This window comes from Salvelinus sp. IW2-2015, linkage group LG23 (assembly GCF_002910315.2).
Source record: "Salvelinus sp. IW2-2015 linkage group LG23, ASM291031v2, whole genome shotgun sequence".
In the NCBI taxonomy this organism is placed as follows: Eukaryota; Metazoa; Chordata; class Actinopteri; order Salmoniformes; family Salmonidae; genus Salvelinus; species Salvelinus sp. IW2-2015.
In genome coordinates this window covers 20068124-20084346 of record NC_036863.1, presented here as the reverse complement: position 1 = coordinate 20084346, position 16223 = coordinate 20068124, and the positions used below count along the sequence as shown (strand labels likewise).

General features: G+C 45.4%; 1 protein-coding gene across 4 annotated transcripts in view; it reads left to right on the top strand.

Moving 5' to 3' along the window:
* LOC111950559 (angiomotin) overlaps window positions 1-16223 on the top strand; it is a 61044-nt gene that overhangs the window by 38314 nt on the left and 6507 nt on the right. For 3 of the 4 annotated variants that reach the window (XM_070434423.1, XM_070434420.1, XM_070434422.1), the window contains 7 exons: window positions 1408-1552; window positions 3302-3394; window positions 4661-4806; window positions 6760-6909; window positions 9706-10034; window positions 10351-10586; window positions 11287-11541. In XM_070434423.1, coding sequence (XP_070290524.1) covers window positions 1408-1552; window positions 3302-3394; window positions 4661-4806; window positions 6760-6909; window positions 9706-10034; window positions 10351-10586; window positions 11287-11541 — 1354 coding nt within the window. Of the gene's footprint in view, window positions 1-693; window positions 1268-1407; window positions 1553-3301; window positions 3395-4660; window positions 4807-6759; window positions 6910-9705; window positions 10035-10350; window positions 10587-11286; window positions 11542-16223 lie in introns of all 4 variants that reach the window. The other variant, XM_070434421.1, reaches the window with a different exon arrangement.

Here is a 16223-nt window from a genome sequence, read left to right as displayed (position 1 = left end):
TATCTGGCTGCCTCCCTATCTGGCTGCCTCCCTATCTGGCTGCCTCCCTATCTGGCTGCCTCCCTATCTGGCTGCCTCCCTATCTGGCTGCCTCCGACTACCTGCCTGCCTGCCTACCTACATCCCTCCCTACCTGCCAGGCTGTCTGTTTAGGTGAACAGGTTTCTTGATTAGCTGGAAGGCTGATGAGGAAGGCCTGTTGTTTCTCTCACACACACTGAGCCAGTTGTCGGGATAGAGGGGATAGACACATCCGGTTCTGCCTGTTTCCCCTCCTGCTTGATCATTTGTTTACCTGAAAGTAAATAATTGGCAAACAGCTATGAATACCGCAGCATTTTAATCATCAGCTGAAACCTGTGGCGACACGATCGTTCGCTCTCTGATGACGTCTTATGTAGACAGGAATGTTTGCTTATTTCCAAAGTGGTTCACAATAGTTTTTTTGGTCAGTTGAAAAAAAACTTGTTGGCTTATGGCAGGTGAATCACCATAGTTTACATTAAACAGATAGTATCATTGTCCATGTTTTGCCTGGTGATATATTTATATAAACAAGCACTAAGATAGAAGTTATGCTAATATCTATGGACTGTTAGTCAGCTGTGCTTGAGTGACCCCAAGACCCACATACAGTCAACAAACGAACATTCCATTAGTGTTAACCTCTCTGATTGGCTGTCGTGTCCACAGGTCCAATAAGGAGAGCTCCGTCCACTCCCAGAGGTCTGTCCATCACCACAGCCCCACCTCCTCGGTCACCTCAGTGGGCTCTCTGTCCCGAGCCCAGTCCTCCACCCTCAGTAGTCTCCTCAGCGCCTCCCACCCCTCCCACACACACCCCCACCCCCAGGGGGACCCCTACGCCTCCATGGCTCCCCGAAGCCCCCAGGGCCCTGGATCACACCAGGGAGACCCATATTGTCCCGTGCCCATGCACCCTCCAATTCAGAGGGGCCACGGCTTCCCACACGACCCCTACGGCTCCACCTCCAGGATGCACCACCAGCAGCAGCACCACCAGTATCAACAACAACAACAGCAGCAGCAACAACAACAACAACAACAACAACTCCAACACCAGCACCAACAGTACCACTCCCAGTCATCCCAGGGCCACCCTCCTCAGCACTACCCCCACCCCCAGGGGGACCCCTTCGCCATGATGTCCCGTGCCCAGCAGATGGTGGACATGGTGTCAGAGGAGAACCGGCTGCTCAAGCAGGAGATGGAGGTGTGCTGCGAGAAGGTCACCAAGCTGCAGAAAGTAAGTGGGACAAATGTAGATCTGAAAGTTTATAAGCAGTATGGTTATAGTTCCACCTTCTGCCATATTGCATACACCAATCCTTTTAGATCAACACGTGCCTAAGGGCTAGCCCCCCCCCCCCTTATCTCCCTGGTCAGTTGGAGACAGAGATTACGTTGGTTTCGGAGGCCTACGAAAACCTGGCCAAGTCATCCACTAAAAGGGAGGCTCTGGAGAAGACCATGAGGAACAAGCTGGAGCTGGAGGTGCGCAGGCTGCACGACTTCAACAGGGACCTCAGAGGTAAGAGGTCACAATCAGCTGGAATGACCATGGCATGCATACATATCCATTATGTAGGTTACCAGGTCCTGCTGGTCAAAATAATAGTTTAATGTTCAAAGGATACCTGTTCATGGATTTATGGCAGTAGATGAAATCTATTCCATACTACATTTATTGGGGRAAAAACTACTTTTTAGTAGGAAAAATTGTGTGGTGTGTCCTTTCTGCATTAGATTTGGGATACCTCAACAGCATTGCCTGTATATTTGTTCAGTAATATTTATTCATGTTCAGAAGCTGTGTTTGGTTTGCATTGATTGCACTGGTATGTTTGATTTGAATAGATTTTCTGAGGACAGCTTTCACCAATTTTGCCTGGTGCGGTTTACGAGCTGTGATGTTGAAACTGGTCTTGTTCATAATTGTACTACTGTGCATTTACTGTGGCACAGAGAAAAAGTAAAAGCGCAATCAATTGCTCGATCTGTCAATTAATCAATATGATCAATCAATGGGATATGTTAGTGTTTACAGGCAGTCCAAAGTCTCAACTTCATAACTTACTATAAAACAGACGAAAGACCCTTCGAGCTCCAATCTTCACTCTCTGTTTCTGTAGGAAGCTCTGAGCTGAAGCACAGTGGGTGGGGGCAGTTTCATGTCTCTAGTTTCTACCTCACTAAGCTCTTCAGTCCTACAGAGGAAAGAAAAACCTCCATTCATGGCCCCCTGCCAAGATCGGGTCCATGACTCCCTGCCCAGACCTGGTCCATTGGGAGATTCCATGCTTTCACAACAAATCACACAGAAACCTTTTTTTAGGTCTCTACTTCCTCTCTTTTTTTCTCCTATCGTATTGGCAGCCTTATACATGTKAAATTGATATCTTGCTTCACTTTCGGGGGTTTAGCGTAAATGTATACCCCACTCATTGTTGTGTTTTGAGAAACACAGGGAATGGAAATGAAACAACTGAATATTTGTTTCTGGAATGCTCTCTCTGGATGTTTCATGGCCCAGCCTGGTTGACTTAACTCTCAACTAAATATTATTTTAACGTTTGGACCAGAAATAATGTCCTGTTTTGTTTCAGGCCAATTTTCTCATGACTCCATTAGAGAATGAAAACCTCCTCCTCTCCCTCTGCGGGGAAATGTGTGCATGTAAAGTTATTGTTTGGTTTTTGTTTGCTCGATTTTGCTGAGCAACCGGGCCCCAAGGCGTTTTATGTGCGTGGAACGAAGGTTTGGATCTTAAGAACTTGAGTTCCACATCGACTCCGAGTCCAGGCCTATTAAATTCTCTTCAGGGGATTGTGAATTCCCTCCACCTCCATATTCACTTTAATCCATGGCCCCGATGTCTGTATGGCTACATTTACACAATCACAGAGCTGTATGTCGAAAGTCTGTTTGAGCTGTTTAATAGCACCAAAATCCCCATACATAGCATGCATATCCTGCATATTAACTAGAGGCTGACCACATTGAAAATGTGCAACTCTGCAAGGAGTTTAACAGTGTGTTCTTTAAGGASCTTAATTCCCCAGTTTTAACATGTTGTCTTGCCATTCTATGATCTAATTTCCTGCAAAGATTTGATTTATGAGAATTAGAGCATATTTGGGTATGCCTTTGTGTACGCGCACACGAGTTTGCATGTATGTGTGTGTTCACGGGCATTTGAGTGTGCACAGTGYGTCTCTTTGGCCACTAGACCCTCAGGCTGGCTCTGACCTGACTTTGGCAATGACATTCTCTGTGGCAGAGCGCATGGAAACTGCCAACAAACAGCTAGCTGCTAAGGAGTGTGAGGGATCGGAAGACAACCGCAAGACCATCTCTCAGCTACTCACCCAGAGTGAGTACATCACTAACACAGCTACCAGGGAACACCAGGCCAGGCCTCTCCAACATTCTACATCCAGTCTGAACATACCTCTGTGTGGCCTCATCAGTAAGGACATAACCAGGCAAAGGGTCTGGGGTTCATGTACTGTAGAACACTACGCATCCACTAGAAATGTAATTTAAGTCATTTAAGTCAATGAGGCCATTCTTATCTCAATATCAAATCATTTCTGGTTAACAATTAAGTACCGTACTGTGATTGTGTTCAATTAAAATGGTCAAAAAGAAACAAAAATAGCTTCTTAGCAAAGATACATTTTGCTAGGACTGTCTGTGAGTGGTTTGAGTGGGGAGGGGAAACCTTAAAACTATCTGTTATTGGCAGAGAGGTTTGGAACTCTCTTTCTTATTGGTCTATTAACTAATTTACCACCAGGCAGGCCAAAATCCATCCCACCAAAACAGGCAGAAATGTCACTGTCTTTTCAAACAGCTCTTAAACTAAAAGGGCATTATCATAAMTTTCACAATGTCACAGTATTCCCCACCCCCTTTGCATTCAGAACAGCCTAAATTTGTCAGGGCATGGACCCTACAAGGTGTCGAAAGCGTTCAACAGGGATGCTGACCCATATTGACTCCAATGCTTCCCACAGTTGTGTCAAGTTGGCTGGATGTCCTTTGGGTGGTGAACCATTCTTGATACACMYGGGAAACTGTTGAGCGTTAAAAACCATGCAGCATTGCAGTTCTTGACACAAATCAGTGCGCCTGACACCTACTACCATACCCTGTTTAAAGGCACTTAAATCTTTTGTCTTGCCTGTTCAMCCTCTGAATGGCACACATACACAATCCATGTCTCAACTGTCTCCTCCCCTTCATCTACACTGATTGAAGTGGATTTAACAGGTGCCATCAATAAGGGATCATAGATTTCACCTGGATAGTCTATGTCATGAAACATTTTTATACAATGTTTTGTGTACTCAGTGTATATACAACACAGGAAAATCACGTTTTTGACTGCACTGGGCATTTAACAACAATGACACACACACACAAAACACATTTGTTTATGATGTTTAGTTAATGAAAAGGAACCTTCGCACACTCAGGATCAATGTACAATTTTAAATTTATTAGACTGAGCTTTCGGTCATCAGACCTTCATCAGAGCAAAAAGTAAGCTCATGACATAACTACTTTAGTAAATGAAAGGAAGATCACTTCTTCAGAGGGCTAGTCCTCAGTGTGTTGTGTATGTGTCTCCCAGACAAAGAGACGGTGCGTGAGAAGGAGAAGCTGGAGATAGAGCTGAACGCCCTGCACTCCACCACGGACGACCAGAGACGACACATTGAGATTAGAGACCAGGCTCTCAACAACGCCCAGGCCAAAGTAGTCAAACTAGAGGAGGAGGTGAGGATCTGACTTAGTCTAACAAGCTTTATGTATCATAATGTTCTCACTGTTGCTTCATGAATAGGTGATATCAGAAATGTCTTGGATACTTGAATTCATCCTGGCATTAGTTCAGTTGATTGAGCTTGAAGTAATCTCGGTGATCCAGAAGTCAAGTTCTCTCACGAAAGTTTGTCAATTCGTTTTTTCTTCTGGGGGGGATGTCAATAACAATTATGACGACCTTTGTGGAAAGGAAGGAAGCGAAGTCTCCTCCCTCGCAAACGGAAACTCTCGGCCAAACCCCTTCCGCTAATTTCACCCATGTTTATCATGGCCAAAAAGCAAATGTCTGTTTTCATGAATTTTACGATAGACCATTTTGACTTTGGCTTTGGCTGTGGAATCTAGTGGAAACCACTTATCATGCTCACACGACTTGAAAATCACCGTACCAGTTTAAGTACCACTTTCACCCAATCCTGATTCGTCCAGATAATCAACAACGAAAACCCCAAACCAGGAAATACTGCTGCTCGTAATCACATAATTATGTGAKCCTTGACAGATTCTCGCCGTTTCATCTGTCCACGAGAATCTGTCCACGACAGATTAAGTTCGAGGATATATTTATGCCCCCTGATGTCAGCATAGGCATGCATGACTTTCTGTTGAGCGTAAAATAATCTAGCAATCTTCCCTGTCTTTTTCTGGTTGTGTCACCATTGAGCTTGATAGCCTGATAATGTCAATATTGAACCACAATGTCATCCATCCTATCACCTGGTATGGATTACATTATTGGCTGAAGACAGGGTCTGGTATGYGTTCAGTTGTGATCCATGGGGTTGGTTTGCACTGTTTAAAAGGTAAGATGGAAGACTGCAAAGTGGGTTTACATTTACTCAAAACATAATTTCGTGTTAACGAAGCAACTACTACTAGTCCTCAGATCCAAAACAGTGAAAACCACAAACAATTCCACAAATAAAGATCCTTCCTCTTTGAAGTTGCTTCCCTCAGAAGTCAGTGTTTCTGATAAGATCAGTATGTCCCACTACAGTGAGCAGATAGCTGTCCCTGATGACTAGAGGGTAAATCACCCCAGCCTTGCCGCTGGTCTAGCCTACTAGAGGCCAGAGAAATGCAAAAGGCCTCTGTGGCCTTGTGTGGGCCTGGACAGAACTCCCCTGTGGAAAACTGGAGCTGCTCTGAGCATTGATGCCCCTGGCTGGTAGGTTCTGTTTGTTGGCTGGTAATGTGTCTGAAATAGCCTGGCCACAGCCCAGAGGGCCAGTTAGCCAGCGGGCTGAGTGGAGCGGGAAACGAACCGGTAGTGTCCTAAAAAGCACAGGGCTGCTCCACTTCTTCTGCCCGGCACCACCACAAACGCCTGCTTGTTTCCCCGAACAAAGGCTGTCGAGTTTGAGTTTTATATCTGCCATGAAAGCTCTGAACAGGGCCAGATTCTTCGCCTGCTCTCTCTCTCTCCTCTGTGTGGGAACATTGTATATGCTTCTCTATTTCTCCCTCTTTCTCTCTTTTCCTCTCTTTCTTTACAGAGAGTCTCCCTGAGCTAAATCAGTCTATTGAGTGGAGCCACAGTTATATCTCCTGTTGCAGTTCAAAGGGACTGCAGTGCAGAGGGACTTTGAGACATAGGCATCGGGTACACAATAACTGCATTATCTTGGAGTGGGCTGTTGGGGTTGGTCACTGGGTGGGGTTGTTTGGACGAAAGGGGGCACCTGTTTCCCTGTCTCCTCCCTGGTCGTATTTCACTCATTGTCAAATACCTAATAGGACTGAATAGTTGACAGCAATTATATTGTGGCGCAAAGAAGGTGAAAGTATTGCTTTCACCAACCCAGTCAGGTTTCTGGAATGAAATGCAAACTCCCTACTTCCTGTCTACTTCCTTTCTGTGCCCTGACCACATCCTGTCTGTGTGTTTTGTCTTCCTGGCTGAAGCTGAAGAAGAAGCAGGTGTATGTGGAGAAGGTGGAGCGCATGCAGCAGGCCCTGGCCCAGCTCCAGGCTGCCTGTGAGAAGAGAGAGCAGCTGGAGCACCGCTTACGCACACGGCTGGAGAGGGAGCTGGAGTCACTGCGCATGCAGCAGGTGAGACACACACGGTGTGTTAAAGACACGGAAACAAAGCAGTGTCTCAGCTGCAGTCAGCGTTAGCGGGGCGTCCTGACCCAGAATTTCATGCTCTTTCTCTCCCAAAATGTTCTCTTCCATAAATTCCATTGTCTCTTCCTGTGTGTCCAAGCAAAGCACCACATAATGTTTTCCTATTACTTAAGCGCAGCCAGGTCATTCAGGCCAGGGGGATGCTGGGAATGTGGGGGAAATGTTGCAGCTGACAGAACACCAGAGGTTCTGTCTGCGGAGGGAGAGAAAGAGGAAGAGCAGCCATATGTATATTCCAGTCAAGCCTTTGGGAGAAGATGGACTGCCTGGTCAACAAAGACTACAGACAGACTTGGAGCCCTGTCTCTCTACCAGCCAGTGTTGCCATAGGCCAGTGGTTCCCAAACTTGTTATAGTCCCGTACCCCTTCAAACCTTCAACCTCCAGCTGCGTACCCTCTCTAGCACCAGGGTCAGCACACTCTCAAATGTTGTTTTTTGTCATCATTGTAAGCCTGTCACACACACACTATATGATACATGTATTTAACATAAGAATGAGTGAGTTTTTGTCACAACCCGGCTCGTGGGAAGTGACAAAGWGCTCTTATAGGACCAGGGCACAAATAATAATATAATAATAATCAATATTTTTGCTCTTTATTTAACCATCTTACATATAAAACCTTATTTGTTCATCAAAAATTGTGAATAACTCATCACAGGTTAATGAGAAGGGTGTGCTTGAAAGGCTGGACATAACTCTGCAATGTTGGGTTGTATTGGAGAGAGTCTCAGTCTTAAATCATTTTTCACACAGTCTGTGCTTGTATTTAGTTTTCATGCTAGTGAGGGCTGAGAATCCACTCTCACTCACATAGGTACGTGGTTGCAACACTTAACACTCTGATACTCTGAGCACAAACATCTGGCAGTGGCTTCTGATTAATCCATTTTCACAGAACTTGTTGCAATTTTGATGAGGCTCTCTTGTTCAGATAYCGGTAAGTGGACTGGAGGCAGGGAATGAAAGGGATAATGAATCCAGTTGTTTGTGTCGTCCGTTTCGGGAAGTACCTGCGTAATTGCGCACCCAACTCAAGTGCTTCACTATATCACATTTGACATTGTCTGTAAGCTTGAGTTCATTAGCACACAAAAAATCTTACAATGATGGAAAGACCTGTGTGTTGTCCTTGTTAATGCAGACAGAGAAGAGCTCCAACCTCTTAATTATAGCCTTAAKTTTGTCCCACACATTGAATGTAGTTGCGGAGGGTCCCTGTAATCCTAGATTCAGATCATTCAGGCGAGAAAAAACATCACCCAGATAGGCCAGTCGTGTGAGAAACTCATCATCATGCAAGCAGTCAGACAAGTGAAAATTATGGTCAGTAAAGAAAACTTTAAGCTCGTCTCTCAATTAAAAAAAAAAAAGTGTCAATACTTTGCCCCTTGATAATCWGCGCACTTCTGTATGTTGTAAAAGCATTATATGGTCGCTGCCCATATGATTGCATAATGCAGAAAATATGAGCGTTCAGGGGCCTTGCTTTAACAAAGTTAACCATTTTCACTGTAGTGTCCAAAACATCTTTCAAGCTGTCAGGCATTCTTTTGGCAGCAAGAGCCTCTCAGTGGACACTGCAGTGTAAACAAGTGATGTCGGGAGCAACTGTCTCCCTGTCATGTCTCCCTGTCATTTTGCGCCATCAGTACAGATACCAACACATCTTGACCACCAAAGTCCATTTGATGTCACAAAGCTGTCCAGTACTTTAAAAATATCCTCTCCTGTTGTCCTGGTTTCCAGTGGTTTGCAGAAGAGGATGTCTTCCTTAATTGACCCCCCCCCCCCATAAACGTAACGGACATATACCAGGAGCTGTGCCAGGCCTGCCACGTCTGTTGACACATCCAGCTGTAACGCATAGAATTCACTGGCTTGTATGCGAAGCAGTAATTGTTTCAAAACATCTCCTGCCTGTTGTTACGAGATTGTGTTTAGAGGTAGGTGTCAAACGCAGGAGAGCAGAGATGTCCGAGATGCGTTTTTGAATAGGCAAGTCCACAAACATATAGGTCAGGTACAATACCAAAATAAACGCCCTCGACTACAGAGAAACCAGTACTCACGGAAGGAGGAAAAAACAACGCTCCTAAACTTATACACACTTGGTATAATACGTGAAAACCAAATAGGCACAACCTTAACGAGCAACATTACACGAATAATCCCGCACAAACCTAGGCAGGCACCAGGGGTAATTATACACACAGAAATTAAAGCAAATGAAACCAGGTGTGAAAGAACCAAAGACAAAACAAACGTAAAAGGAAAAAAGGATCGGTGATGGCTAGTAGGCCGGCGACGCCGAGCGCCGCCCGAACAGGGAGAGGAACCACCTTCGGTGGAAGTCGTGACACCTGTATTTGAGATTGTTGTTATTTCGCTGAACACTTGATGGTTTAATTTTATTTTTGGCAGTGAAACAGGGCTACTCAGGTGAGAAAAAAACATCACCCAAATGTATAGCCCTGTTGGAAAATCTAAATGGACTGTTTGAAAATGTGAATAACATTTTTATTTGGTGTACCCCRATGGCATTCCGCGTACCACTGGGGCCATGGTTTAGACAGCAGTTGTTTGTATTACAAATGCATAAGTGCCTGTGACTGCAAGTTGATGCCTCACTTGGATGGCAGTTGAGCTCTTGAATAATTGTGAGGTTTACTGACGACCATACCTTCCACCCCCATTGTCTCCGCTCCCCCCATCCAGAGACAAGGTGGCTCCCAGAGCAGCAGCAGTGGTCAGGAGTACAGTGCCACGGCCCTGATGGAGCACCTGAGGGAGAAGGAGGAGAGAATCCTGGCTCTGGAGGCAGACATGACCAAGTGGGAGCAGAAATACCTGGAGGAGAGCGTTATGAGGCAGTTTGCCCTGGACGCTGCCGCCTCTGTCGCCACCCAGAGGGACACATTGTCGTCGGTGATAAGCCACTCCCCCAGCAACAGCTATGAGCAGCAGTTGTCAGTGGAGGCTCGTATCCAGAAGGAGGAGGAGGAAATCCTCATGGCCAACCGCCGCTGTCTAGACATGGAAAGCAGGTAAATACCTGTGTGTTTGATCTTTGGAATGCCTGGAGAAGCGTTTAAATTTGATATAATATTAAATATATTCTCTACAGACCACTATACAGATACTATCCTTAACAGCCTAACACAACCACTTACCCTACCCCCATAACCTCAGTACAGCAAAGCAACCATGACCCCAGTCAAACCCAGTCTATAACTCCCATTGTTCTTACTGGTCATACAGAACACAATAGAAGTCTTTACGGTACATRTAATGCATTCTGCACATTACAGGATGTTGGACTTCCTTTTATTTGAGTAACTGTACTCATGTCCCGTCCCACAGGATCAAGAACCTGCACGCCCAGATCATAGAGAAGGATGCCATGATCAAGGTGCTCCATCAGCGTTCCAGGAAGGATCCCAACAAGGACCGGGACGCCCAGGCCATCATGCGGCCCTCCAAGTCCCTGATGTCCATCGCCAACACGGGGGGCTCGGGCCTGCTCTCCCACAGCCTTGGCCTCAGCAGCTCACCCATCACAGAGGAGCGCAAGGACAGCAGCTGGAAGGGCAGCCTGGGTGCGAATGCTATTGGTTTTCATGTTATGTTGTGTGATGTGCCACATAACAAAGGCTATTTTAAGTTTTCCCTTCTTATATTTGAATTGAGTGGGGTAGATACTGGAACTGCAGACTTGAGGAGAGATTTCTAATTACACATTATTCCTTATATACAATATAGTGCACTACTTTTGACTAGACTCAGCCTAGGGCTCTTGTGAAAAGTACTGCACTATAAGTGGCATAGGGTGTCATTTCAGATGCATGGTAGAGGAACAACAGCTGGAAGTCTGTTTCGGAGGAAGAGGGCAGGGAGAGTACAGGAAGTTGATTCACAGGCCTCAGATGTGTTAGTCAGGACGTGATGATGGACAGACAAAGGGGTATGGAGGGTGTCAAGGACATGAATGGTTGTCAGCTGTGGGTATGGAATGTACAGTTCAGTAGTAATCATCAGGCTGAATAACAATCGGGTGGTCTTGAAGGAGGGTGGGAAGTTAAATATTATGCAATGGTGCTGTGCTGCTGGCTCACTCAGATTTTATATTTTCAGTAGGGACTGAATGAATGCTGCTTGTTGTGTGTATTCTGAATGTACTGTGTGTTACTATCTACTTCAACTTGCTTCCATGTGCATGAATAAAAAACTTGAGCGCTTGTCATGGGTAACCCAGCATCACCACATATCTAACAGGTTTCCTCTGTTCTCTCCCCTCAGGAGTTCTGTTGGGTCCAGAGTACCGTACTGACTCTCTGAGGACAGAGTCCATCTCGTCATCTCCCTCTCCGGTCCTGCCCCTGACAGGGGGTCACTCTAAGACAGGCAGCAGGGACAGCTGCACTCAGACAGACAAGGGCCAGAGCCAGGGTCAGGAGGCTAGCAGCAAGCCCAGCACCCCAGCCCTGCAGAGCATGACCCTGCCAAGCCGACTCTCCAGCCCCAGCCCTGTTTACATACCAGACCGCATCGCAGGTACAGTAGGACAGGGCAAGCTGCCAGCTTTAGGGCTATGTTATAGTATATTACATTCAATACGTTTTTGGTCAATGCTCCACATTAGTGTAGTCTGCTGTGGACACAAGTAGGGCCAGGGATTTTTCCTGACCACAGGTCCTAATTATAGGCTTTAATTATAGCCTTTAACTAGGGTCCAGAGTAAGACCCAGTTAATATTGAGTGTTTGCTGTCTGCAATTTGAGAAATATAAACGTTGAATTAGACCTGACCCATGAGGATGCAGCTGCAATGTGCAGTGTTAACACTGCAGAATGGCAAACAACACTTGTGATTGTCAGTGTGGCCCATCACTTCAGGCAATAGACTGACCTGAATCGTTTCTAGGAAAATGATCTAACCAAGAACAAATACCCTTTTGTTTAAAATCTGTTTTGACGTGTTGCGAGACTAATTCAAKAAATAATCCAAGAACTACACATTTGTTTCAACCATATAAAGAAGTGGAGTTATGAAACCAATACAGTAGCTGGAGGGGAAGTGGATAAGCGAGAGTGGGTCAGATGCTCTGGATGGGTAATTTGGGGTCAAACATCCTATCAAATATAGTGTGCTGGATATTATTTTCTCTAAGGCAAATCACCTATTCCMTTTAGAGTGCACTACTTACAGTGCCTTCAGAAAGTATTCACACTCCTTGATTTTTTCCACATTTTGTTGTGTTAGTCTAAATATAACATTTGTTTAAAACAATTTCATTGGCTACACACAATACCCCATAATGTAAAAGTTACAAATTAATAAAAAATGAAAAGCTGAAATGTCTTGAGACTATCCGTATCCAACCCCTTTGTTATGAAAGCCCGACAGTAAATAAGTTCAGGAGTAAAAACATGCTTTACAAGTCACAATGTTTAACAGGATTTTTTATGATTATCTTATCTCTGTACCCTGCACATACAATTATCTGTAAGGCCCCTCAGTCGAGCAGTGAATTTCAAACACAGAATCAACCACAAAGACCGGGGAGGTTTTCCAATGCCTCGCGAAGAAGGGCACCTATTGGTATATCCCCTTGAACATGGTGAAGTTATTACTTACACTTTGAATGGTGTATCTATACACCCAGTCACTACAAAGATATAGGTGTCTTTCCWAACTCAGTTGCCTGAGAAGAAGGAAACCGCTCAGGGATTTCACCATGAGGCCAATGGTGACTTTAAAATAGTGACAGAGTTTAACCTGTCTAGCCCCCGGGTTCCGCTCCCCCACATTCCACTGAAAAGGCAGCGCGCGAAATTCAAAAAATATTTTTGGGAAATATTTAACTTTCACACATTAACAAGTCCAATACAGCAAATGAAAGATAAACATCTTGTGAATCCAGCCAACATGTCCGATTTTTTAAAATGTTTTACAGCGAAAACACCACGTATATTTATGTTAGCTCACCACCAAATACAAAAAAGCACAGACATTTCTTTCACAGCACAGGTAGCTTGCACAAAACCGACCAAATAGAGATAGAATTAGTCACTAACCAAGAAACAACTTCATCAGATGACAGTCTTATAACATGTTATACAATAAATCTATGTTTTGTTCGAAAAAAATTCATATTTCAGGTATAAATCATAGTTTTACATTGCAGCTACAATCACAAATATCACCAAAGCAGCTAGAATAACTACAGAGAGCAACGTGAAATACCTAAATACTCATCATAAAACATTTATGAAAAATACATGGTGTACAGCAAATGAAAGACAAACATCTTGTGAATCCAGCCAATATTTCAGATTTTTTAAGTGTTTTACAGTGAAAACACAATATAGCATTATATTAGCTTAGCTACAATAGCCAACCACACAACCGCATTCATTCACCGCAAAGGTAGCGATCGCAAAAAAACAGCAAAAGATATACATTTATTCACTAACCTTGACAAACTTCATCAGATGACAGTCCTATAACATCATATTACACAATACATATATGTTTTGTTCGAAAATTTGCATATTTAGCGGTACAAATCGTGGTTTTACAATGTGAATACGTAGTCAAAATGCACAAAATTGTCCGGAGAAATCTTGGACAGTCACCTAATCTAATCAAATAACTCATCATAAACTTTACTAGAAAATACATGTTGTACAGCAAATGAAAGATACACTAGTTCTTAATGCAACCGCTGTGTTAGATTTTTTAAAATAACTTTAGTACGACATACAGCTTACGTTATAGCGAGACAGCGCCCAAAATAAGGCCGGAAAATATGACTAAACATTTTCAACAGAAATACCAAATAACATCATAAATGGTTCCTACTTTTGATGAGCTTCCATCAGAATGTTGTACAAGGGGTCCTTTGTCCAGAATAATCGTTGTTTGGTTGTAGAATGTCCTCTTCTCCTGTCGAATTAGCAACCAAAGCTAGCCATGTGGCGCAAACGTGCCCAACTTCACATGACGCAAAGAAAAGAAAATTACGAAAATCGCAATTAAACGTTCAATAAACTGATATAACTCGGTTTAAAATAACTACTTTATGATGTTTTTATCACATATATCAAATAAAATCAGAGCCGGAGATATCTAACGTCTATACCGAAAGCTTTTCAGAACGCAACCTGGGGTTCCTTCTCGCGCCTTCCAAGACAATGAAAATTCCAGACACGTCATTCCAAAAGCTCTTGTTCGGCCTCAGATCAAGCTAGACACCCCATTCCACCTCTCACTGCCTGTTGACATCTAGTGGAAGGCGTATGCAGTGCATGTAGATCCATCGATTTCAGGCAAATTAATAGGAAGGCCCTGGAACAGAGCCTCGATTTCAGATTTTTCACTTCCTGATAGGAAGTTTGCTGCAAAATGAGTTCTGTTTTACTCACAGATATAATTCAAACGGTTTTAGAAACTAGAGAGTGTTTTCTATCCAATAGTAATAATAATATGCATATTGTACGAGCAAGAATTGAGTACGAGGCCGTTTTAAATTGGGCAAGATTTTTTCCCAAAGTGAAAATAGCGCCCCWATCCCAAAGAAGTTAATGGCCATGATAGGAGAAAACTTAGGATGGATCAACAACATTGTAGTTACTCCACAMGACTAACCTAAATGACAGAGTGAAAAGAAGGAAGCCTATACAGAATACAAATATTCCAAATGTGCATCCTGTTTGCTACAAGGCACTAAAGTAATACTCCAACAATGTGGCAAAACAATTAAATTTTTGTTCTGAATCCAAAGTGTTATGTTTGGGGCTAATCCAATACAACACAATGCCGAGTACAACTCTCCATATTTTCAAGCATAATGGTGGCTGCATCATGTTATGGGTATGCTTGTAATCGATAAGGACTGGGACACTTTTCAGGGGAAAAAATGAACCGACGGGAGCTAAGCACAATGTCACGGCCGTCGTAAGAAGTAGACCAAAGCGCAGCGTGGTGTGCATACATATTCCTTTTATTTTAGGATGACGCCGACAAAAACAATAAACAATACAAAAAACGACCGTGAAGCTTAGGCTATAGTGCCACAAATAAAGTTAACTTCCCAACAAGAAAGGAGGGAAAAGGGCTACCTAAGTATGGTTCCCAATCAGAGACAACGATAGACAGCTGTCCCTGATTGAGAACCATACCCGGCCAAAACATAGAAATACAAAATCATAGAAAACAAAAACATAGAATGCCACCCCCAAATCACACCCTGACCAAACCAAATAGAGACATAAAAAGGCTCTCTAAGGTCAAGGCGTGACAGTACCCCCCCCCCCCCCCCAAAGGTGCGGACTCCGGCCGCAAAACCTGAACCTATAGGGGGGGTCTGGGTGGGCATCTATCCGCGGCGGCGGCTCAGGTGCGGGACGCAGCCCCGCTCCACCACTGGCTCACCCCACTTTGGTGGCACCTTCGAGTGCGGAGACCCTCATTGCCGACCCCGGACTGGGTACCCTCGTTGCGGGCCCCGGACTGGGCACCCTCGCTGCGGGCCCCGGACTGGGCACCCTCGCTGCGGGCCCCGGACTGGGCACCATCGTTGCGGGCCCCGGACTGGGCACCCTCGCTGCGGCCCCGGACTGGGCACCCTCGCTGCGGGCCCCGGACTGGGCACCCTCGCTGCGGTCCCCGGACTGGGCACCCTCGCTGCGGTCCCGACTGGCACCCTCGCTGCGGTCCCCGGACTGGGCACCCTCGCTGCGGCCCCGGACTGGGCACCCTCGCTGCGGGCCCCGGACTGGGCACCCTCGTTGCGGGCCCCGGACTGGGCACCCTCGTTGCGGGCCCCGGACTGGGCACCCTCGTTGCGGGCCCCGGACTGGGCACCCTCGTTGCGGCCCCGGACTGGGCACCCTCGTTGCGGGCCCCGGACTGGGCACCCTCGTGCGGGCCCGGACTGGGCACCCTCGTTGCGTTACCCGGACTGGAGACCGTCGCTGGAGGCTTCGTGCCATGACTCCTCACTGGAGGCTTCGTGCCATGGATCATCACTGGAGGCTTCTTCCATGGATCATCACTGGAGGCTTCGGGCCATGGATCATCACTGGAGGGCTCTCTTGCCATGGATCATCACTGGAGGCTTCTGCCATGGATCATCACTGGAGGCTTCGTGCCATGGATCATCACTGGAGGCTTCTTGCCATGGATCATCACTGGATGCTTCTTGCAATGGATCATCACTGGAGGCTTCTTGC